The 19041-nt window shown below is 32.6% G+C and overlaps 2 protein-coding genes across 2 annotated transcripts; both read left to right on the top strand.

Moving 5' to 3' along the window:
- The first annotated feature begins 6886 nt into the window (after positions 1-6886).
- On the top strand, positions 6887-15221 carry LOC111697336 (uncharacterized). Its single transcript, XM_023467303.1, has 10 exons — positions 6887-6996; positions 7947-8002; positions 8613-8643; positions 8757-8778; positions 9177-9235; positions 9640-9714; positions 10036-10109; positions 12232-12363; positions 14326-14435; positions 15096-15221. The coding sequence occupies exons 1-10, from the start codon at positions 6902-6904 to the stop codon at positions 15219-15221; spliced, it is 780 nt and encodes a 259-aa protein (XP_023323071.1). The 5' UTR covers positions 6887-6901.
- Positions 15222-15834: 613 nt separating this feature from the next.
- Positions 15835-18598, top strand: LOC111697374 (patched domain-containing protein 3-like). Its single transcript, XM_023467357.1, has one exon. The coding sequence runs from the start codon at positions 15863-15865 to the stop codon at positions 17633-17635; it is 1773 nt and encodes a 590-aa protein (XP_023323125.1). The 5' UTR covers positions 15835-15862; the 3' UTR covers positions 17636-18598.
- Positions 18599-19041: the final 443 nt, after the last annotated feature.

The following is a 19041-nucleotide window of genomic DNA, read 5'->3' as shown; positions in this document are numbered from 1 at the left end:
ATCATGGGCACGATCTCGAGCTATTGATATCAATCTGAAGCTCGGTACTATCAATGCCAATCCAATTGGCACGATCTCTTAGGTTATTGATATCGATCTGAAGCTTGTAACTATCAATGCCAAACCATGATGGGCACGATCTCTTACGCTATTGATATCAATCTGAAGCTCGTAACTATCAATGAAAAACCAATGGGTACTATCCTCAACCTGTTTATCAAAACAGGGAACAATTATTCTCTCGTACAATAAACATAGGAATTCAGTGACGAAATCGATATCGTCTTTTCAAATAAGTCTTTGATTTAGTATAGTGATACCATACCGAGAAAGCTGTAATCTGTAAGAGTTTCGTCTGTTATGTTCACATTTTGTTTGTTTATGTTTTGACTGCATACGGTTGAACTTAGTAAAACAAGAACATTTCAGTATACAAACAGAGTAAACTTGTCCGTCTTCACAGTTCTTCTTGCGGAGACATTTTAGACACATAATTACAGACTTTTACCCTTTTCATAAAATAAACTCAGCAGACATAATAATATTATGGCTTTTGAAATTAGGTATTACAATGCTAATTCATAACGATATCCAATTAGTCACTGAATGCCCATGTTTATTGGGACACCCTGTAGTAAATAGTATGGAGGCTCTATATTTTAACTGAGTATATTTCTATATGTCAGATTAGAGTTAGGTCTTAAAAGCGATGTTAGATATATAACTTAGTTTAGCAATCACAATATGGGTTTGGTTGAGTTATATGTCTGCTTATGTAGATTTGGTTAATCGCAATACATGATTTGCGTATTTGCTAATGAGCACATTTAGCTATATGGACAATGTACAACGTTATTTTACTATGGGGCCTCTTGTATTTATTACATACCCTCCTACCCTTCCTTACCTTCTACCCTTCCTTACCTTCTACCCTCCTACCCTTCCTTACCTTCTACCCTTCTACCCTTTCTTACCTTCTACCCTTCTACCCTTTCTTACCTTCTTGGGGGGTATTGAGAAGTGAGAGTGAAGCTATCCAAGCAACTAGTATTTATTATCTATCTATTCAATATATTTAGTATTATCCATATTCAACTTCATATATCTAAGGTCAAAACATTTTTAATTTGGAATCAATGACATTTTGAATAGTCATTCATATATTCACGTTTAACCATACTTCTCTTTAAATGCATTGAACACTTTTTGTGAATAAATGAAAGAGCGCAGTTTTCTCTGAAATTGCGTCAGTGCTTTAAAGTGAGGTTCCTATGTGATTTTTAGATACTTTATGATACTATAATTATAATTCATAACTATAGAATAAACGGAATGCAAGCTGTTTCATTAAGTTTTTTTTGTTGAAAACGTCGCTAAGGACATTTATGACTAGTAAAGTGGTTAATAAAACCGGAAACAATGTTTTACGCAAAAAGGATAACATTTAGAAAAAAAAAATTCTGAAAATAATTTTATTTGATATTTTATAATCCTTGATTTGAGAGATACCTTATTTTGAAAATTTTTATCAGATTGAGCTATAATAAAAATTTGACATTGTTAAATAATCTGAATCTAAAAAAAATCCCCAAAATGGTATTGCTTAAATCAAAGATTAACACTCCCTTAATCCTGTAGCATGTACCCCCGTTTCATTTTCCCGAACACTCCCTTGAAGTCAGAGGGTACATTTTAATATTTAACAATGTCTTTTTATGATAGTTTATATGGACTCAATGAACCTGAACATGTATGGAGTAAAATATCTTTACAAATATATATATATATATATATATATATATATATAATAAATCCCAGATAATTATAATGTTCTCAAATTTGATAAAGATTGTATACAGCAATATCGAGACTACCTCAACAAAAGGGACAGTTCAGTTTAATATCCGGCAAGGGAGTCCAAATAAACACGAACTTGTATAATGTGAATGTTGGCGAAGGTTAATAGGACCATAATTAAGCCACTGTAGTTTAGTTATGGTTGTCCTCAGCCAGGCCGGATACTAGTTGAACTAGTAACGGCTAGTTCAACTACTCCTCTAGTGTAGTCGAGAGTGTAGTTCAACTACTCCTCTATTTTAGTCGAGAGTGTAGTTCAACTACTTCTCAAGTGAGGTCAAGAGTGTAATTCAACTACTTCTCAAGTGTCGACGAGAGTGTAATTCAACTACTTCTCAAGTGAGATCAAGAGTGTAGTTCAACTACTTCTCAAGTGTGGTCAGGAGTGTAATTCAATTACTTCTCAAGTTAGGTAGAGAGTGTAGTTCTACTACTTCTCAAGTGAGGTCAGGAGTGTAATTCAACTACTTCTCAAGTGTGATCGAGAGTGTATAGTTCAACTACTTCTCGATATTAATCCATTAGTTCAATGTCCATCGAGTATTTGCTTACAGACCCCTTTTTTATCCTGTAATGTTAAATAATCATTTGTGTGCTTCAAGTAAATTTATATATATATATATATATAAATTGAAAATCTCTGTTAATTGCTGTTTGTTTGTATGTCCAATCATAACTCATGAACCCTTGACATTTTTGCCTCAAATTTTCATTGGGGAACTCGGTAGAACCAGAGGAATGTTCTTAGCTTGGTTTATATGTCTAACTTGAGTGGGTTGAATATGTTAGAGAAAGTTTAGTTGTTAGGCATAGCTAGGTTCCCAAGCCCAAAACTTAAGATAGGGTATCTTTATGAAAACCAGTTTTAGAACCCGGGTTTTACGAATGGGGTTAGGCAGTTTTGTGGATATAGATTTTGTTATGAAATTTTATTATATTTAGTTTCTTTTTATTCTCCTATTTTTTCGAATCTTTTAGATCAAAATCTACACAAATTTAAGACCCCAAAAAGGAAACTTGGGAGTTTTGTTTAACGATACTCTTTTAAGTTTCGGGCTCAGCTCTGGTTCCCAAGCTATAAAAGACTGTATTCTTTTCGTTAGTTTGTTTGTATGTCAAATCTTTACTGAGGAACCCGTGAACCGATTCGCCTCAAATTTAGATTAGGGAACTCAATAGAACCAAGGAAATGTTCTTAGCCTGGTTTTTAGATTCTTACTTGAGTTGATTTACTTTTATAGAGGAAATATAGTTTCCATGCAAAGCTGGGTTCCCAAGCTATAGTTTATTATTAAAGTCAACGATCAGTTTTAACCGAATTAAAAACAGATAAAAAATATATTGGATACATTCATTTTGAAACAAATCTGACAGTTTAAGATCTAGTTAGTTTTAATGTAAACCAGATAGAATAACATTTTCAGCAGTACTTAGTACATCCTCATAAAGTTACCAATTTGAGTAAATAATATCTCTATGCTACGTCAAGGTTACTATTATTTACTCCTCAATGGTGGGTAGGACCAGGAGTTTTGTAATCCTCGTTTCCGAGGTTTTTAGTTGTAGCTTAAACTTTCCCTATACTCAGTACAGATAAACACAAACTGTATCTATATTCTATACCTGATATCTCCGGCGTTGCCCAGGCAATTTTAAAAATCGTTCAACTTTAAAATTTATTTTATATTTTCCAGGGGAAACATTTTTAAATCTTTGACCATCATCTAGGTTACTAAAATACATATGCAATACAGTAGGATGGGCCTGAGACAGAATAGACCCTGGAGGCCGAATTTAATGAATTTGAGCTGTGTCGCTGACCTACTAACCACCAGTTCAAATCCTAAATCACCTCTCTAATTTTTTTAATTTGGTCCCGGGTGTTGTTCATTTGAGAATAATATCTGTAAAATTTTAAATGAGTGAAATGGTTAGAAATGGTTAGAAATGGTTAGAAATGGTTAGAAATGGTTAGAAATGGGGTTAAAAATATGGTTAGAAATGGTTAGAAATGGTTAGAAATGGTTAGAAATGATTAGAAATGGTTAGAAATGGTTAGAAATGGTTAGAAATATGGTTAGAAATGGTTAGAAATGGTTAGAAATGGTTAGAAATGGTTAGAAATGGTTAGAAATGGTTAGAAATATGGTTAAAGAAATGGTTAGAAATGGTTTGAAATGGTTAGAAATGGTTAGAAATGGTTAGAAATAGTTAGAAATTGTTAGAAACAGTTAGAAATGGTTAGAAATGATTAGAAATAATTAGAAATGGTTAGAAATGATTAGAAATGGTTAGAAATGATTAGAAATGGTTAGAAATGGTTAGAAATGGTGACGGATCGTTTGTTTGCATCCAATAAACTCAAAAATGCTCCAATCAGGCCAAATGTTTTTTGTGCCAACTCACAGAACCATAGGAAAGTTTTTGGCTGGTGGAAATTGAAAAATTGTGCATAGAAAATGTTGATTTTAATTAAATTTAGAAATCCATAAATGTGTATTAATCCTTGAAATATTGAGTTTTACATTTAAGATAAATAAATAAAGGCTTAAAAAGCAATATTTAAACACTAAAATTGCTGGAAGCCTTGTACACCTAAATGCATAGAGAATAGAATATATAGAGAGGAATTAAAAGAATCTCTCGGTATGAATTTTTTCAGTCCCTTTCAGCCTGAAAGGGAGTTCAAAGTGTACAAATCATGTAAATGTTCACAAATTATAAACAGTAGAGTACATTAATACAGTATGTTCCCTAGACTATTCATTTCAATTTCGAAATTTTTAAAGCTGTTAAATAAACTTTATAATGAATTAGGTGGATAAAAACATCATTTGATTTATAGTTATAACGGAAAATCAGCGTTTGTAAAGTGGAAGGCATAGAGTCTATGTGAAATGATCATTGGTCAATTATGAAACCAGCCTATTTCATAATTTGGTTTTCTTTTAACAATAATTTTAGATTTTCTGTATAATGATATTCCAGGGCCCAACAGGTTATATAGCATAAATATGTGAAGTACACCTGCAGTATGGAAACAGTACAACAAGTTTTACACTTTTTGCTAGTAAATTCCTCTCTATATATATATTCTCTTCTATATGTCTAAATGACAATTTTACTATCGCTTTGCATTCATAATTTCAAATTAAATAAAAGGATTTCATAAATAAAAGATTGTGGCAGACAAAAGATACCAAAACTCCAGAAGTGGTAATTTGACAATATTTTTTTTATAGAAATGTGTTTTTTTATTTAACAAGATCCTCTTATGAAATCTATCCTTATTACGCAGTGTCCAGGCCAGGGCCCCTCTTGGCTTGGGAGCAAAGAGAGAAATAATAACCATGGAAACCATCTTCGGTATAAACAACAAAATATCAGTTACAAAAAATTCTTATACAATACATACAAACTTAGATATACAGAGTTACCCACAAAGGATGCGACTGTTAAGACGACATGTAACTCATATAAAATGACATTTCCAAGGTTTAATTCAGTCTTCTGTGTTACATTTTCTCTTGCATATCTTGTTTATTGATTAGGAAATAAAAACAAAAACGTTTACAGTTGAAGGAAATAGTGATTTAAAGAAAAGACACCGCATACATTCCGTAAACCGTCTTTAAAGTTTCAACCTTTCAATTGAGTAACCCTGTACTGTACTTGATTATCTTGACATTATACAATATATACATAGATATACTTGATATTCTTGACATTATACAATATATACATAGATATACTTGATTTTCTTAAGCATTAGCATTATGCAATATATACATAGATATATTTGATATTCTTTAGCATTAGTATTATACAATATATACATAGATATACTTGATTTTCTTAAGCATTAGCATTATACAATATATACATATGATATATTTGATTTTCTTTAGCATTAGTATTATACAATATATACATAGATATACTTGATATTCTTGAGCATTAACATTATACAATATATACATAGATATACTTGATTTTCTTATGCATTAGCATTATACAATATATACATAGATATACTTGATATTCTTGATCATTAGCATTATACAATATATACATAGATATACTTGATATTCTTAAGCATTAGCATTATACAATATATACATAGATATACTTGATATTCTTGACTCTTAGCATTATAAAATTAAAAAATAATGTTAACCTTTTAGCATTTAGAGATCAGAGTACTGCACTTATAAAACGGTTTAATTTATATAATTTTATGTTTAAGAGAAAGCCCAGGAACCACCTGGAGTCTGTACTATACACATTATCGTTTTTCAGTCACGTTAACATAGTAGGCACCAAGTATACCTGAAAAAACTGTAGTTTTGTTTACAAAAGAATTGACTCTTTGCCACAAAATTAAATTTCCTAAACTAAATGGAGTAAACCTTTAATTCTTTAAACTTTATTTGATCTACCAGAAATCACAGTTTGAAAATATCTACGAAATTGGGTAGCAAAGGTATAGAGATCAGAAAATCAGAGTTTGTGGCAAAGACTCTTTTCCCTTAGTGTTGAATTTAAACAAATGCAAGCTGAGATTTTTTCCCCAGAAACTGCAGTACAATTTATTCAAACATAGCCTTGAATAGTTCCTGGAATATTCTTTGACTGGCACTCTATAAACCCTATACCAAATTGATCTCACTAAAAAGCCTAAACACATTTTTTCAGATACGCTCTGTCTGTATTGCTGGCATTGTACAACTTGCTCTAGCTCTGTTATCTAAGTGAATTTAATCAAGATATACACAACTCGACTTAGTGTATCAATTTGACAGCCTGATTCATCAATACTGTCTGCTAAAAAAGCATTGTTTTATTAATAAAGTTTGCTGATTAAAAAATATATTTTGTGCGTACGCGTTTGTTTGAAAAATAAATATGTTTTATTATTTTAACTATATCTATCTAAATTCCACGAACTTTACACGGAACTGTTTTCTTGGGCTTCACTCTCTTTTAAAACGTAACGTTAGAAGCTAAAAATGTGATAGGTTTTTCAGAGAATAAAATATATAAAATGATCAACATTTTAGAATTAGTGAAAAAATTTCAATCCACTGTGCTGGGGGGAATGGAGGATGGATTCTGCAGATATGGAAAACTTGTCTCCAAGTATATTCTTCATTAAATCTAAAAGCATATGTTAATATGCAATATGAATCATTATTTATAAATGCTTTGCTTGCCTGTCTGTATCCAATAAACGTCATAACGGCTGAACCAATCGGGCCCAAATCAACTCACATTATTTAAGTGAAGGTTTACGGAAGTCAAAATTTGAAAAAGTTGGTCTGGAAAAAAATCTAGAATTTTTTAAAATGTTCAAATCTTAATAGAAAAGTCTGTTGAAATTTGTTTTATACGAGAACGATAATAGTGACTTGAAAAGCAACTGTTAAAAGCTAAAATCGTTTCATATATGAAGGAGCGCGATGCACCCTAAAAGCATAAACTGCTATAGAATTAGATATTTTCATTTTTCACTGTTTATTATATTTATTATATATTAATTAAAAAAACAATTCAGCGCGCGTGCACTGTATTGTTTTTTTATATGACCATTATTTCGAAATGGATGCCGCCTTGATCAGCAATTTTGATAAAGCGGTCATCTTGATTAATCATCTAAATTGGTTGATGCTGTAGGTTGTCTCCATTTACAATGTCAAAATGGCTGGCATTTTAACTCTCCATTTAAAAAATGTTTTTTTTTTTCTTGATGCCATTTCTAACTAAAGTTACAGGGATAACACACAAAGGATGAGGCTTCAAAGACGACTGTATACTATGTATAGAATCTAGTATTTTCATAGTTCCTGCAGTTTACAACCGTAAACTTGTCTTTTTCTTTATCAAATCATTTAATGTATCCTCTAGACATCAGCATAGTTTCAACTTTCAACCCTCAGATCGTTATAATTAAAAAGCTTTAGGTCGTTATTAAAGTCTCATCACTTGTGGGTAACCTCATGTAACATACTCGTGTAGTAACAAAACAAAACAAATATTACAAAGATAGTAATGAATTCCTTTATTTCAAAATTTATTAAAATTATTTTTAGATATCCTGCCGTTGCAATTATTTTCTGTCTGGTTCTAACTGGCCTATGCTCGATAGGTAACATATATAAATTTGGCTTGTCTGTCTGTTTTTTTGTATCCAATAAACCTCAAAACGGCTAAACCGATCGGGTCCAAATATTTTGTGAGATCTCGCGTGACCCCAGGGAAGGTTTATGAATGATAAAAATTTTAAAAATTTGTTTTTAAAGTTTTTTAATTTTGTAAAAAAATTAAAATCTTGAAAATCCGCAAATTCTTTTTTTTTTATAAAATCTGGGGTATTTTCTTTTCTTTGTTTTTCAATGTTTCAATGAGAACATGTTTACAATTGAAATAGAAGATGGGCGCGAAGGGCCCTAAAAGACTTGTATTATTTAGTTAATTAATTTTCAAAATTATTTTGATGAAAATGAAAAAAAAATTAGATTTTTGTATTCTTTTATTTTGATCAAAAAGCAAACATTTTACTTAGATAAAATTTTAAAAAGGTTAGCAAAGAAAATTGAGTTTTAGATAATATTTCATTGTTAAAATACATTTCAAAACTTTTAAAAGACCATGACTCCTGTCATGAATGAGAAAGGCTGGTGTTTCCCGATATTTTTCTAAATATTCAAAAATAAACAAATTTAAAATATTATAAAATCATGAATATTATTTTTAAGGATTTATGTTCTGGAAAGAGGAATCAGATGGGTTAAAACTATGGCAGCCCCAGGTATAAATACACTGTTAAAACTCTGGAAGCCTCATGTACAGATACACTGTTAAACTGTTAAAAATATGGCAGCCCTAGGTACAAATACACTGTTAAAACTATGGCAGCCCCAGGTAAAATACACTGTTAAAACTATGGCAGTCCCAGGTACGAATACACTGTTAAAACTATGGCAGTCTAAGTTACACGTACACTGTTAAAATTATAACAGCCCCAGTTACACAAGAATTCAATAAATTTTAATGTAAATTCATAATTCATAATGTAGATGTATGAGTTTTTGGTGTTCATATATTTAGGTATATAACTAGTAACAAGCTGCTAACAAGTTCAACTAGATTTATGTAGAGCTCAGTCATAACTTCTTTTTTACTTTACAAACGTTTATAATTCATTTCCTTGAAAAAAATTCTTCAATGCACAATTCTCTATTAATTAGGTTTTTTACTTTTTACTTTTAAAACGTCTATTTTTAACTGTTTCAATTTAAATAATATTTTTTATTTTGCAGGAAAGTGAATACACAAAACAAACAATATGGTTGAAAGAAAATTTTCCCCCAGATACCAGGTTTGTAAAGGGATTATTTCCCCCAGATATCAGGTTTGTAAAGGGATTATTTCCCCCATATACCAGGTTTGTAAAGGGATTATTTCCCCCAGATACCAGGTTTGTAAAGGGATTATTTCCCCTAGATATCAGGTTTGTAAAGGGATTATTTCCCCCAGATACCAGGTTTGTAAAAGGATTATTTCCCCCAGATACCAGGTTTGTAAAGGGAATATTTCCCCCAGATACCAGGTTTGTAAAAAGATTATTAGAAATTACTAGAATTTTAGAAATAACATCTATCGCCTTCCTTTGCCTACCTTTCTTCTTACATTTTTGTTTAAAGTTAAGAAAATGATAGAAAATATTGAGGGTTTGTAAATATGTGATTTGAAATTAAACATCAATAAAACTCATTTATTAAGGTTCTGTTCAATCCTTCTACTAGCAGACAATGTTCTCCAACCTTCAGTTCTACAACAGTTCTACCTTTTATATGAGTAGGTTCTATATATTCTACCTGTTATATAAGTAAGTTCTCTATATGCTACTTGCATATCACATGAGTAGGTTCTTATGTTATGATTTTTATTTAATTGGGGGAGATATTAAGAAATTAGTTCCGATTTAAATCTTATATCGAATAAAATTAAAATTGTTTAGATAATAAATATCTCAATATCGATTTTTCAATTTAAGAAATTATATGAAATAATCTTTTTTCTTTCACTTGGAAATCAAAGACGATATTGTAGTCGTCTCTGTAATCAATATTTGCTTGAACACTCTGTAATTGTTAAATAAAAGATAACTGTTTGCAGGGATATTGTAAAGATACCGTACAACGACACTTCAACCACCAGCTTCTGGAAAACAATCTGTAGAAAAATACCAGGTAAAGGGTGTACAAACAAAAATGCATTGTAATTGATTATGTGCATTAATATTGTTCATTTTTTCCTATTCTGAAAGGGAGTGTTCGCGAAAAATTATAGGCTTACGGCGAAAAATAAGCGCTTTTGATTGCTACTAATCTTACTTTTATCTGTTGTGGTGTCTATAAGGAGAAAATTGTTGAAAACGACCTATACCTAAGAACGTAGCATCGATACAAATTTAGAAAGTTACAACATTCAACTCGGATCGTAAAATAATCAATTTAATTCCAAACAAATCATTCAGATATTTCAAACAACAGTCATTGATTTTTTTTCAACGCATTCATTTATGGTTAATATTTCATGATATTTTTGCTTTGGTTTTTTTAATTTATGTTTTGCTGGCGCTGGATTTTTAAACATTCCTGGAAAATATGAACATGTCGTCTTCAATGAAATTTTCTTGGTGGCGGGGAGAGGGGGAGGCGTTCTACAAATTTTCCTTCTAATTTTCCTGTTCAAAGTTCTTCTTCTTTCTTGTTTATCTTGCTTTAAGCCCCTATCTCTACTGTCAAGAGATTTCCCTTCCACTTTTTCTGTTCAATTTCTTTTTTCTTCTTGCTTCTTGTTTCTTGTTTTTACACTTTAATGCCTTTCCAAATAGTTCTTTTGACATCAATGTTGAGGAGCAGGTAGGAGAGAGATAAGGAGGTTTGTAGGAGGAAGGGTATAGGGGATTTCTCCCTGTGTTCCTTCATTTTATACTGTTTCCCAGTTAGGGGAATTATTAGGAAACTCATAACTGCACCCCTTATGCAAAATGGGGAGTTGTTAGCCTTAAAGAGAGGAATCTTCTATAGCAGTCCAGTCCTCACAGCTGGTCGAGTAAAAAACTGGTATCGTTGTGCATGGCTTGTATTCCCACGAGGGGTTAAACTCCTCTTTCAGTGCACCAAACTGAAGATGAAGCTTTGTTTTAATCTATGTACAATTTGATAGGAGCAAGATTAGTAGAGATCAAAAGTGCTATTTTTCGCCGTAAGCCTATACCCCTTTCATTTTTCGCGAACACTCCCTTTAACATGTGTTTTTCTTTCATTATGCCAAATTTTTTACTCTGGCAGTAATAATTGGCTAAAACAAACCAAAAACGATTCAAAAAAACAAATAGTGTGATAACGATAGTTTTTGTATCTTTTTTTTCGATTGAATGTTATTAAATTTAATAAAAGCAGACCTTAACTTATGACAGTTTTAAATCTTGAAAGTATTAAAAGTTCGTCATGCAATCAAATTCAGATTTTATCATAAGACTTTACGCGGTGATAATTGTTAACCAATTTATAAAGTAAAAAGACATTATTTTTTTTGAGACACCCTGTAGCAAAGGTTTTGGCAGAAAATGTTAAATGTATAGAATATTAATATTGACGTCATTATATAAAGTTAACAGTACAAAATATTAGATTGGAAAGCTGGACTATTGATTCTAGAAAATTTCTCTATAATTTATAATTAATAAGCTACCAGGGTGTCCCAATAAACATGGGAATTCAGTGACAAATTCGATATCGTCTTTCAAAACAATTTCTTGATTTAGTAAAGTGATATCCACTTAGAAAGCTGTAGTCCGTAAGAATTTCGTCTGCTATGTTTACAATTTGTTTGTTTATGTTTTGACGGTTGTACAACAAGAACATTTGCAGTATATACAAATAGAGGAAACTTGTCCGTCTTCACAATTCATCTTGCGGAGACATTATAGACACATCTTTACAGCCATTTACCGTTTTCATAAAATAAACTCTAGAAGACATAATATGCTTTTGAAATCGGGTATTACAATGCTAATTTATAACAAAAACGATATCGAATTCGTCACTGAATTAAACCATCTCTTGACGTGTGAAGAAGTAAATAAAAAAGATTATAGCATTAGTTTAAGTTTTCTGTAACAGAAATCCGCAATCCATGCTATTGTTGAGAAACCACAATTTAAAATATTCAAATTTTTAAAGCTAGAAATATGGATATCTCATTCGTTCTTAAGTAAAGTATACAAAGGTTGCAAGGAATCTGATGGCCGCTTGAAATGACGTCTAAAGACTCTTAAAACTTTATTTAATCCTGCATGTCCAGGAGGGGATTGTATGGAGTTCTCCCCCCTCCAGGTGTTCAAGGAGTCTGATGGTTCGTACAACAAGGAGAACATCAACTCCCTCACCCTCGCCCAGATACAGGACAAGATCAACACTGTCTGGGGTAGAACAGGTACTTTAACACACGTAAAATTGCCGCTCTAGTGATTGTAAATTTAACCAGATACAGCCTTAAGTCAGACCAGTTAGCACCTACTAACCCTAGGGCTGGGAAAAGTTTCGTTAACGAAACGGAGGTTTTCGAAAACTAATGGAAGAGTCCGTTAACGAACGGCAAAAACCAAAAATTTCAAAATCGTTAACGAAAACGAAACGAATGGGTTTTCAAAAACGACAACTTTCATTCTTTTTTTTTCGGCTAAAATTGCATGAAACTTACAACAACAAAATTTTAAATGTATTTTTATGTTTTCAACGGTCGTCTTCAGTACCCCATATTTTATGATGGACATTTTTTTGCAATTTGGTGGAAGCTTGTGCCGGAATTCCAATTTTAAAAACTGTTTTATTTTTTTACGGAATTTTTGGAGTTTTGGCATCCTTTAACACCGAATGCTAAAAACAACCGTAAACAGATAGCACCGTAATGATTTTACAAACATATTTTGGCGCTTCGCGCAAATTCAAAACGGCTAATGCAGTTAATTGCAAAAAACCGTTAACGGCAAAATATCTTCTCTGAAATCCGTTAATAAAAGTTAAGATCTTTAACTAACAGTAACTTTTTTTTAAAACCCGGAAAATACCGTTATGAAACGAACGTTTCTTACTTAACTTTAAATCTAATGACTACCTGAAATTTTTCTTTTTTAACGGTTGAAACTAACTGTTAACGAAATGGCTTGAAAAGGTTGAAACGTGCCCAACCCTAGTTAACCCTGCCTACCACATTTGGTGTACAGGGCAGGCAGTACATATACTAGGACCGTAAAGGTCTGTTCAACTATTCAAAAGTACATGAGTTGAGTGTGAACAGAATATAAATTAGATTTTAGTACAGTGGGACCCATGAAAATACGGAATAAGAGAACTACATTTAAGTAATCTTATGTGTATTTGGTGTTGTTTTAAAGCAAATAGTTTCAACAGCAGGTTGAAAATCAATTTATCCAGAGAAATGGGTCTATGTTTCGTGTTCATTGGACTATTCAAAATTCTATCTTAAGATTTACAGTCGTCTTCCTGTTCCGGAGTTTAACGGGAATTACTCATGGAGCTGAAATATATTTTAAATTTATAGAGGTTTCCACTTTATGAATAATATATATATACTAGTAAGTGTTGAATGAATGATTCATTTTCCCAAGATCTATTTCTAGTCGCTGGAATAATTGAATTGTCAGTAGAGTTATATAAAGTTTGTCTGTTGAGTTAAGGAAAGGAACAAAACACTAAAATTATAATTTCATAATCCCTATATGTTTGCAACCATATGGTAACCTTAGAAAGTTTAAACTTTGACCTTGAGATCTGACAGAATTTATAGTTTGAAGTATGAAAGGTTTAGAAAATTTAATTATGAGGCAAAGGTTCAGTTGCCCTATACTAAACAAGTGCAAAGTTAAGACTTATATGACTTTTATTAAAATATAACATTTATACAGATTTTAAGGGACTGTAAGTTTAATTTTAAGGGACTATCAGTTTAATTTTAAGGGACTATAAGTTTAATTTTAAGGGACTATAAGTTTAATTTTAAGGGACTGTAAGCTTAATTTTCAGGGACTATAAGTTTAATTTTAAGTGACCCTCAATTTACAAAAGGGACATGTCTAATCTCGAAGGTTCCCTTCAAACCTTTTTATGATAAAAAATGTAAAAGATATCGACGTTCTTCTAACTTGAAACAACATTTTATTTGTTTCATTAAAAAACAGGAGTCTTTAAGTCTTATAGAGAAACCCAATTGAAAATGATTAAATTTCAAAAAGAAAAACATTATTATCTCATTCATTCGTAATCCGACATTACTTTTAAGGGTATATAGCGTTGTAAATCGGACATGACATGCAACAAATGGAGGGTCACTTGAGATTCAGTTTACATATCTTTTTAAACCTTAGTTTACTTGCAGAGAGTTTGTTTGGAAGCGTGAGTAAGACAGCTGATGGTAAAGTAGAATCTGCTAAAGCTATGACTGCAAGGTTTATCATTTACTCTAAAAATAGAGAAGATGAATCCAAGGTTTGTAATTTAGAAAGTAAATACTAAACAATAGCATTAAATAATTTCATGTTACAGTGCACGATAGGGAACGGAATTAATATCGTTATTTCTCTTTCCTTCATTAACATGTTGTAACTAGCTGGTCAGAGATCAGAGCTGGGAATTATTGTATTAAATACCCACAATCCCTAATGTTCATCTCGATATCCACCGCGGGGAACTTTTGATTTGAGGATCAATCCTTGATCTCTTCATTTTAGTTATTCCTGCGGGTATGATTATTAACATGGATATCGATTAAAGATTTAATTGATCTGTACATTATCATGAGACCGAGATCAATCACTGATCTCTAAATCCAAAACACAAAAATTCCCACCTCTGATTTTTTGAGTTGTTAATTCAGGTGGATTAAGAGGCGTTGTAAAGTTTCAACGTCAGGGTATAAAGATAAAACGGTTAAAAATAAAAAAAATCCTTAATACAAATTCTTAAAGAAAGAGCCAATCTTCCTGTTCTGCTAAAAGTTTAACTTTGCTTAAAAAATTTTCTGGAACACGGTGAAGCAGTCTTTTTGTTTTTATACAAGAAAGAAAAACTAAAAAAGAATATATTTTCCCTGTTCAGAGCGGATGCTTTAATAATCGTCATAATTTTTGTTATTGTTAATCTGTTTAGGATTTTGAACTGAAACTAATCAATATGGTGAACACACGACAGTTTAAGGACGGAGTGAGAGCTTATCCTTTAACTCCTAGAAGCTTTGGTGACCTTGTTGGTGGCTCAATCAGTGGTAAGATGTAAATAATTCTTAAAAGATCCAATTTCAAATATTTGATCTAAGCAGTGATATAGTTTTCCGACAAACTCTGATTTTCTAATCACAATATCTTTGCAAACCAATGTCGTAGTACTTTGATATTTCAAACTATGAATTCTTTAAATAGAAAAAAAATTCGAGTTTGAAATATCAAAGATGACACCAGATTGCAAAGAGATTGAATATAAGAATTTTAGTTTTTGACTAAAACTCCTTTTCAATAAAAAATGAAGTCAGCGGTTCAAGCATTCTGTTTACGCTTTTCCTAAGATTTTAGATTGGATTCAAGAAGTGCACAGGTCATCATTGCTAAATTTTTCCTAAGATTTTAGATTGGATTCAAGAAGTGCATAGGTCATCATTGCTAAATTTTTCCTAAGATTTTAGATTGGTTATGAGGAGATTAAAATTTCAAATTATTATGAGGAGATTAAAATTTCAAATTATTATGAGGAGATTAAAATTTAAAATTATTAATTAACATCTTCTTAAATTCACTGTAAAATTTAAATTTGACCGAAACTATTGTATAAACTGTCCGCAATCTTTTTGATTGGTAAAATGATTTCTCCGAACATGGTGTTTATTTTAATTTCCTTTCTGTTTAGGTATTTTTGCCTGTGGGATGGGGATAGGGGCCTCATATGGTTTATCCCAGCTGTTAGGCTTCTTCTTCACTGGACTTCATGGCATCCTGCCGTTCTTAATGCTTGGTGTCGGGATAGATGACATGTTTGTTATAATGCAGGCCTGGGAGAATCTGGAGGAGGAGGAGAGGTTAAAAAGCTTCCAGGAGCGGTTTGGAGCAACAATGCGGCATGCCGGTGTTGCTGTAACAATAACATCGATAACGGACTTTCTAGCGTTCCTAACTGGGGCCACCACCGTTATACCAGCACTAGCTTCTTTCTGCGTCTATTCAGCTTTTGGAATCCTGTTCATTTACTTCTTTCAGGTCACATTCTTTCTAGCCTGGTTCTCTCTGGATCAGAGAAGAGTTGAAGATGTCCGGGACGGCATCATCTGTTGTTGGAAAAAGAAAGACTGGGAGCCAAGCCAGTGCAGTCAGTTTGATATCCTAGGTTACATGTTCACAAAGTTGGTTGTTGTTCTAGATTCCATTCCAGGAAAGGTTGTTGTCATCCTACTAACTGCTCTCCTGTTTGGACTAGGACTGTATGGAACCATAACTTTGGAAACAGACTTCGACTACGCAGACTGGCTTGAGGATGGAACTTATCTCAAAACCTATTTGGCAGAAAATACCAAACATTTCCCTGCTAATGGAGATTCTGCAGGTGTATACACAACTGCTCTGGACTATGGCAAAGATCTGAAGAACCTAAACGCTATGATTAACGATTTGAAAAGTCTGGAAGGAAATAATTTACAAACCAACTCTATTGACTCCTGGGTTCAGCCATTCATTGACTCTACTAACACTCAGAACAATCTAAGTGGAGCAGATCTCCTCCCTGATAACCCAAATTATGCTGAAGCTAACTTTACCAAGCACATTGGGGAATTCCTAAATGGACCTGGCAAAATGTACAGCTCAAACTTTGAGTATAATAAAGAGAATCCAACCCAGGTCAGTTTGACAAAGATTAAGTATACTCACATCCTGTTTGACAAGACAGCAAAGAAGTTGGATGCTATGAACGATGTGTTTGATGTTGTTCGCAAATATTCTTTTACCAACAAGGTATTTGCGTACGGAGAATCCTACGCAAATAATTTAACCATCGAAATTATAACTGCTGAACTAATTAGAAACATATTGATCTCTCTTTGTGTCATCTTTCTCTGCAGTCTTTTCCTGATTGCCGATATTTTTGCTGCTCTTCTTGTTCTTGTTGTGGTGACAATAACAGTTGTAAATGTTGCTGGCTACTGTAACTTCTGGGGATTAACTGTGGATACAACGTTTGCTATATTTGTTACAATATCTATTGGTTTGTGTGTGGACTATTCAGCGCATGTGGCACATGGGTTTATGACAGAGACAGGGACGCGTGGAGAGCGGATGAAGAACACTATGATTAAGATTGGTCCAGCAGTACTAAACGGAGGGATATCAACATTCATCGCCTTCGTTCTTCTTGCCGGTTCCAGTTCAAAGGTTTTCTTCACCTTCTTCCAGATATTTTTTCTGGTGGTTTGGTTTGGACTGTTCCATGGACTGATATTTCTACCAGTACTTCTCTCCTTAATTGGTCCTGCCAGTCATAGAACTGAAGAGGCGTTTGGGCATAAAAACTTGGATTCGTCCTGGGAGGGGAATGGGAAGGAAAACAAAGGATTTGAAAAGAATCCTCCCCTGGCGATAATATCCAGGACACCAACTCCTACTGAGGCCAACAATACTCCTACCCTACCTGGAGAAATACAGGAGTAGATCATCTAACCAATACTCCAACCCTCCCTGGAGAAATACAGGAGTAGATCATCTAACCAGTACTCCAACGCTCCCTGGAGAAATACAGGATTAGATCATCTAACCAATATTCCTATCCTACATGGAGAAAGACAGGAGTAGATCATCTAACCAATACTCCAATCCTACCTGGAGAAATACAGGAATGGATCATATTACCAATACTCCAACCCTCCCTGGAGAAATTCAGGAGTAGATCATCAAACCAATACTCCAATTCTACCTGGAGAAATACAGGAGTAGATCATCTAACCAATACTCCAATGCTCCCTGGAGAAATACAGGAGTAGATCGTCTAACCAATACTCCAATCCTACCGGGAGAAATACTGGAGTAGATCATCTAACCAATACTCCAATCCTACCTGGAGAAATACAGGAGTAGATCATCTAACCAATACTACAATCCTACCTGGAGAAATACAGGAATGGATCATCTAACCAATACTCCAATCCTACCTGGATAAATACAGGAGTAGATCATCTAACCAATACTCCAACGCTCCCTGGAGAAATACAGGAGTAGATCGTCTAACCAATACTCCAATCCTGCCTGGAGAAATACAGGAATAGATCATCTAATCAATACTACAATCCCTGGAGAAATACAAGAATAAATTATCTATTCTGTACTCCAATCATAATTGGGAAATACATGAGTTGATCATCTAACCAATACTCCAATCATATTTGGAGAATACAAGAGTAGATTATCTAGCCTGTACTCCGACCCTTATTGGATAAATACAGGAGAAGATCATCTACCCTGTAATCCAACCCTACCTAGAGATATTCTAAAATATCATTTCTCTGGTTTTCAAGTTACAAAAATCTAGATTTCACAATTTGCATATTAATAATTTGAAAACTGTTTTGCCTGTTTTCTGAAAAAAAACATTTTGATAACAAGAATTTTCAAAATATTCTTAAACAAATTATTTTTGACAACAAAGTGCACAAAAAATTAGAATTTATAATGATGAAATGCTTTTTTTCCGGCTTAGTATTTTTAGATTATAAATCATTTATATACAGTGCCACACTTTTTAAAAAGAATGTTTATCATAAAAACACTACTTAATTTAACAAAATCACACTCATCAAGACGTTTGCCTTAAAGTTTTTTATTTGACAACGTACAGGTGTTTGTAAATATTTTCTTTGCGTCAAAATTAAGGCCAATTTTAATGATAGTATGATCAAATTAAAAACTATAAAAAATATATTTTTTTAAAATGCCAATACCCCTCTCATTATAAAAGTTTATTTAACTGTTGAAATTCCTTCTGCCTAAAAGGTTTAATAAAGTGAATTAATGTTAACAAATAACTTATCTCACAGATAATACGAAATCCTAAACACTGTGAT

The sequence above is a fragment of the Eurytemora carolleeae genome, unplaced genomic scaffold (assembly GCF_000591075.1).
Source record: "Eurytemora carolleeae unplaced genomic scaffold, Eaff_2.0 scaffold10, whole genome shotgun sequence".
Taxonomy (NCBI): Eukaryota; Metazoa; Arthropoda; class Copepoda; order Calanoida; family Temoridae; genus Eurytemora; species Eurytemora carolleeae.
This window is presented reverse-complemented; position numbering and strand designations above follow the sequence as displayed.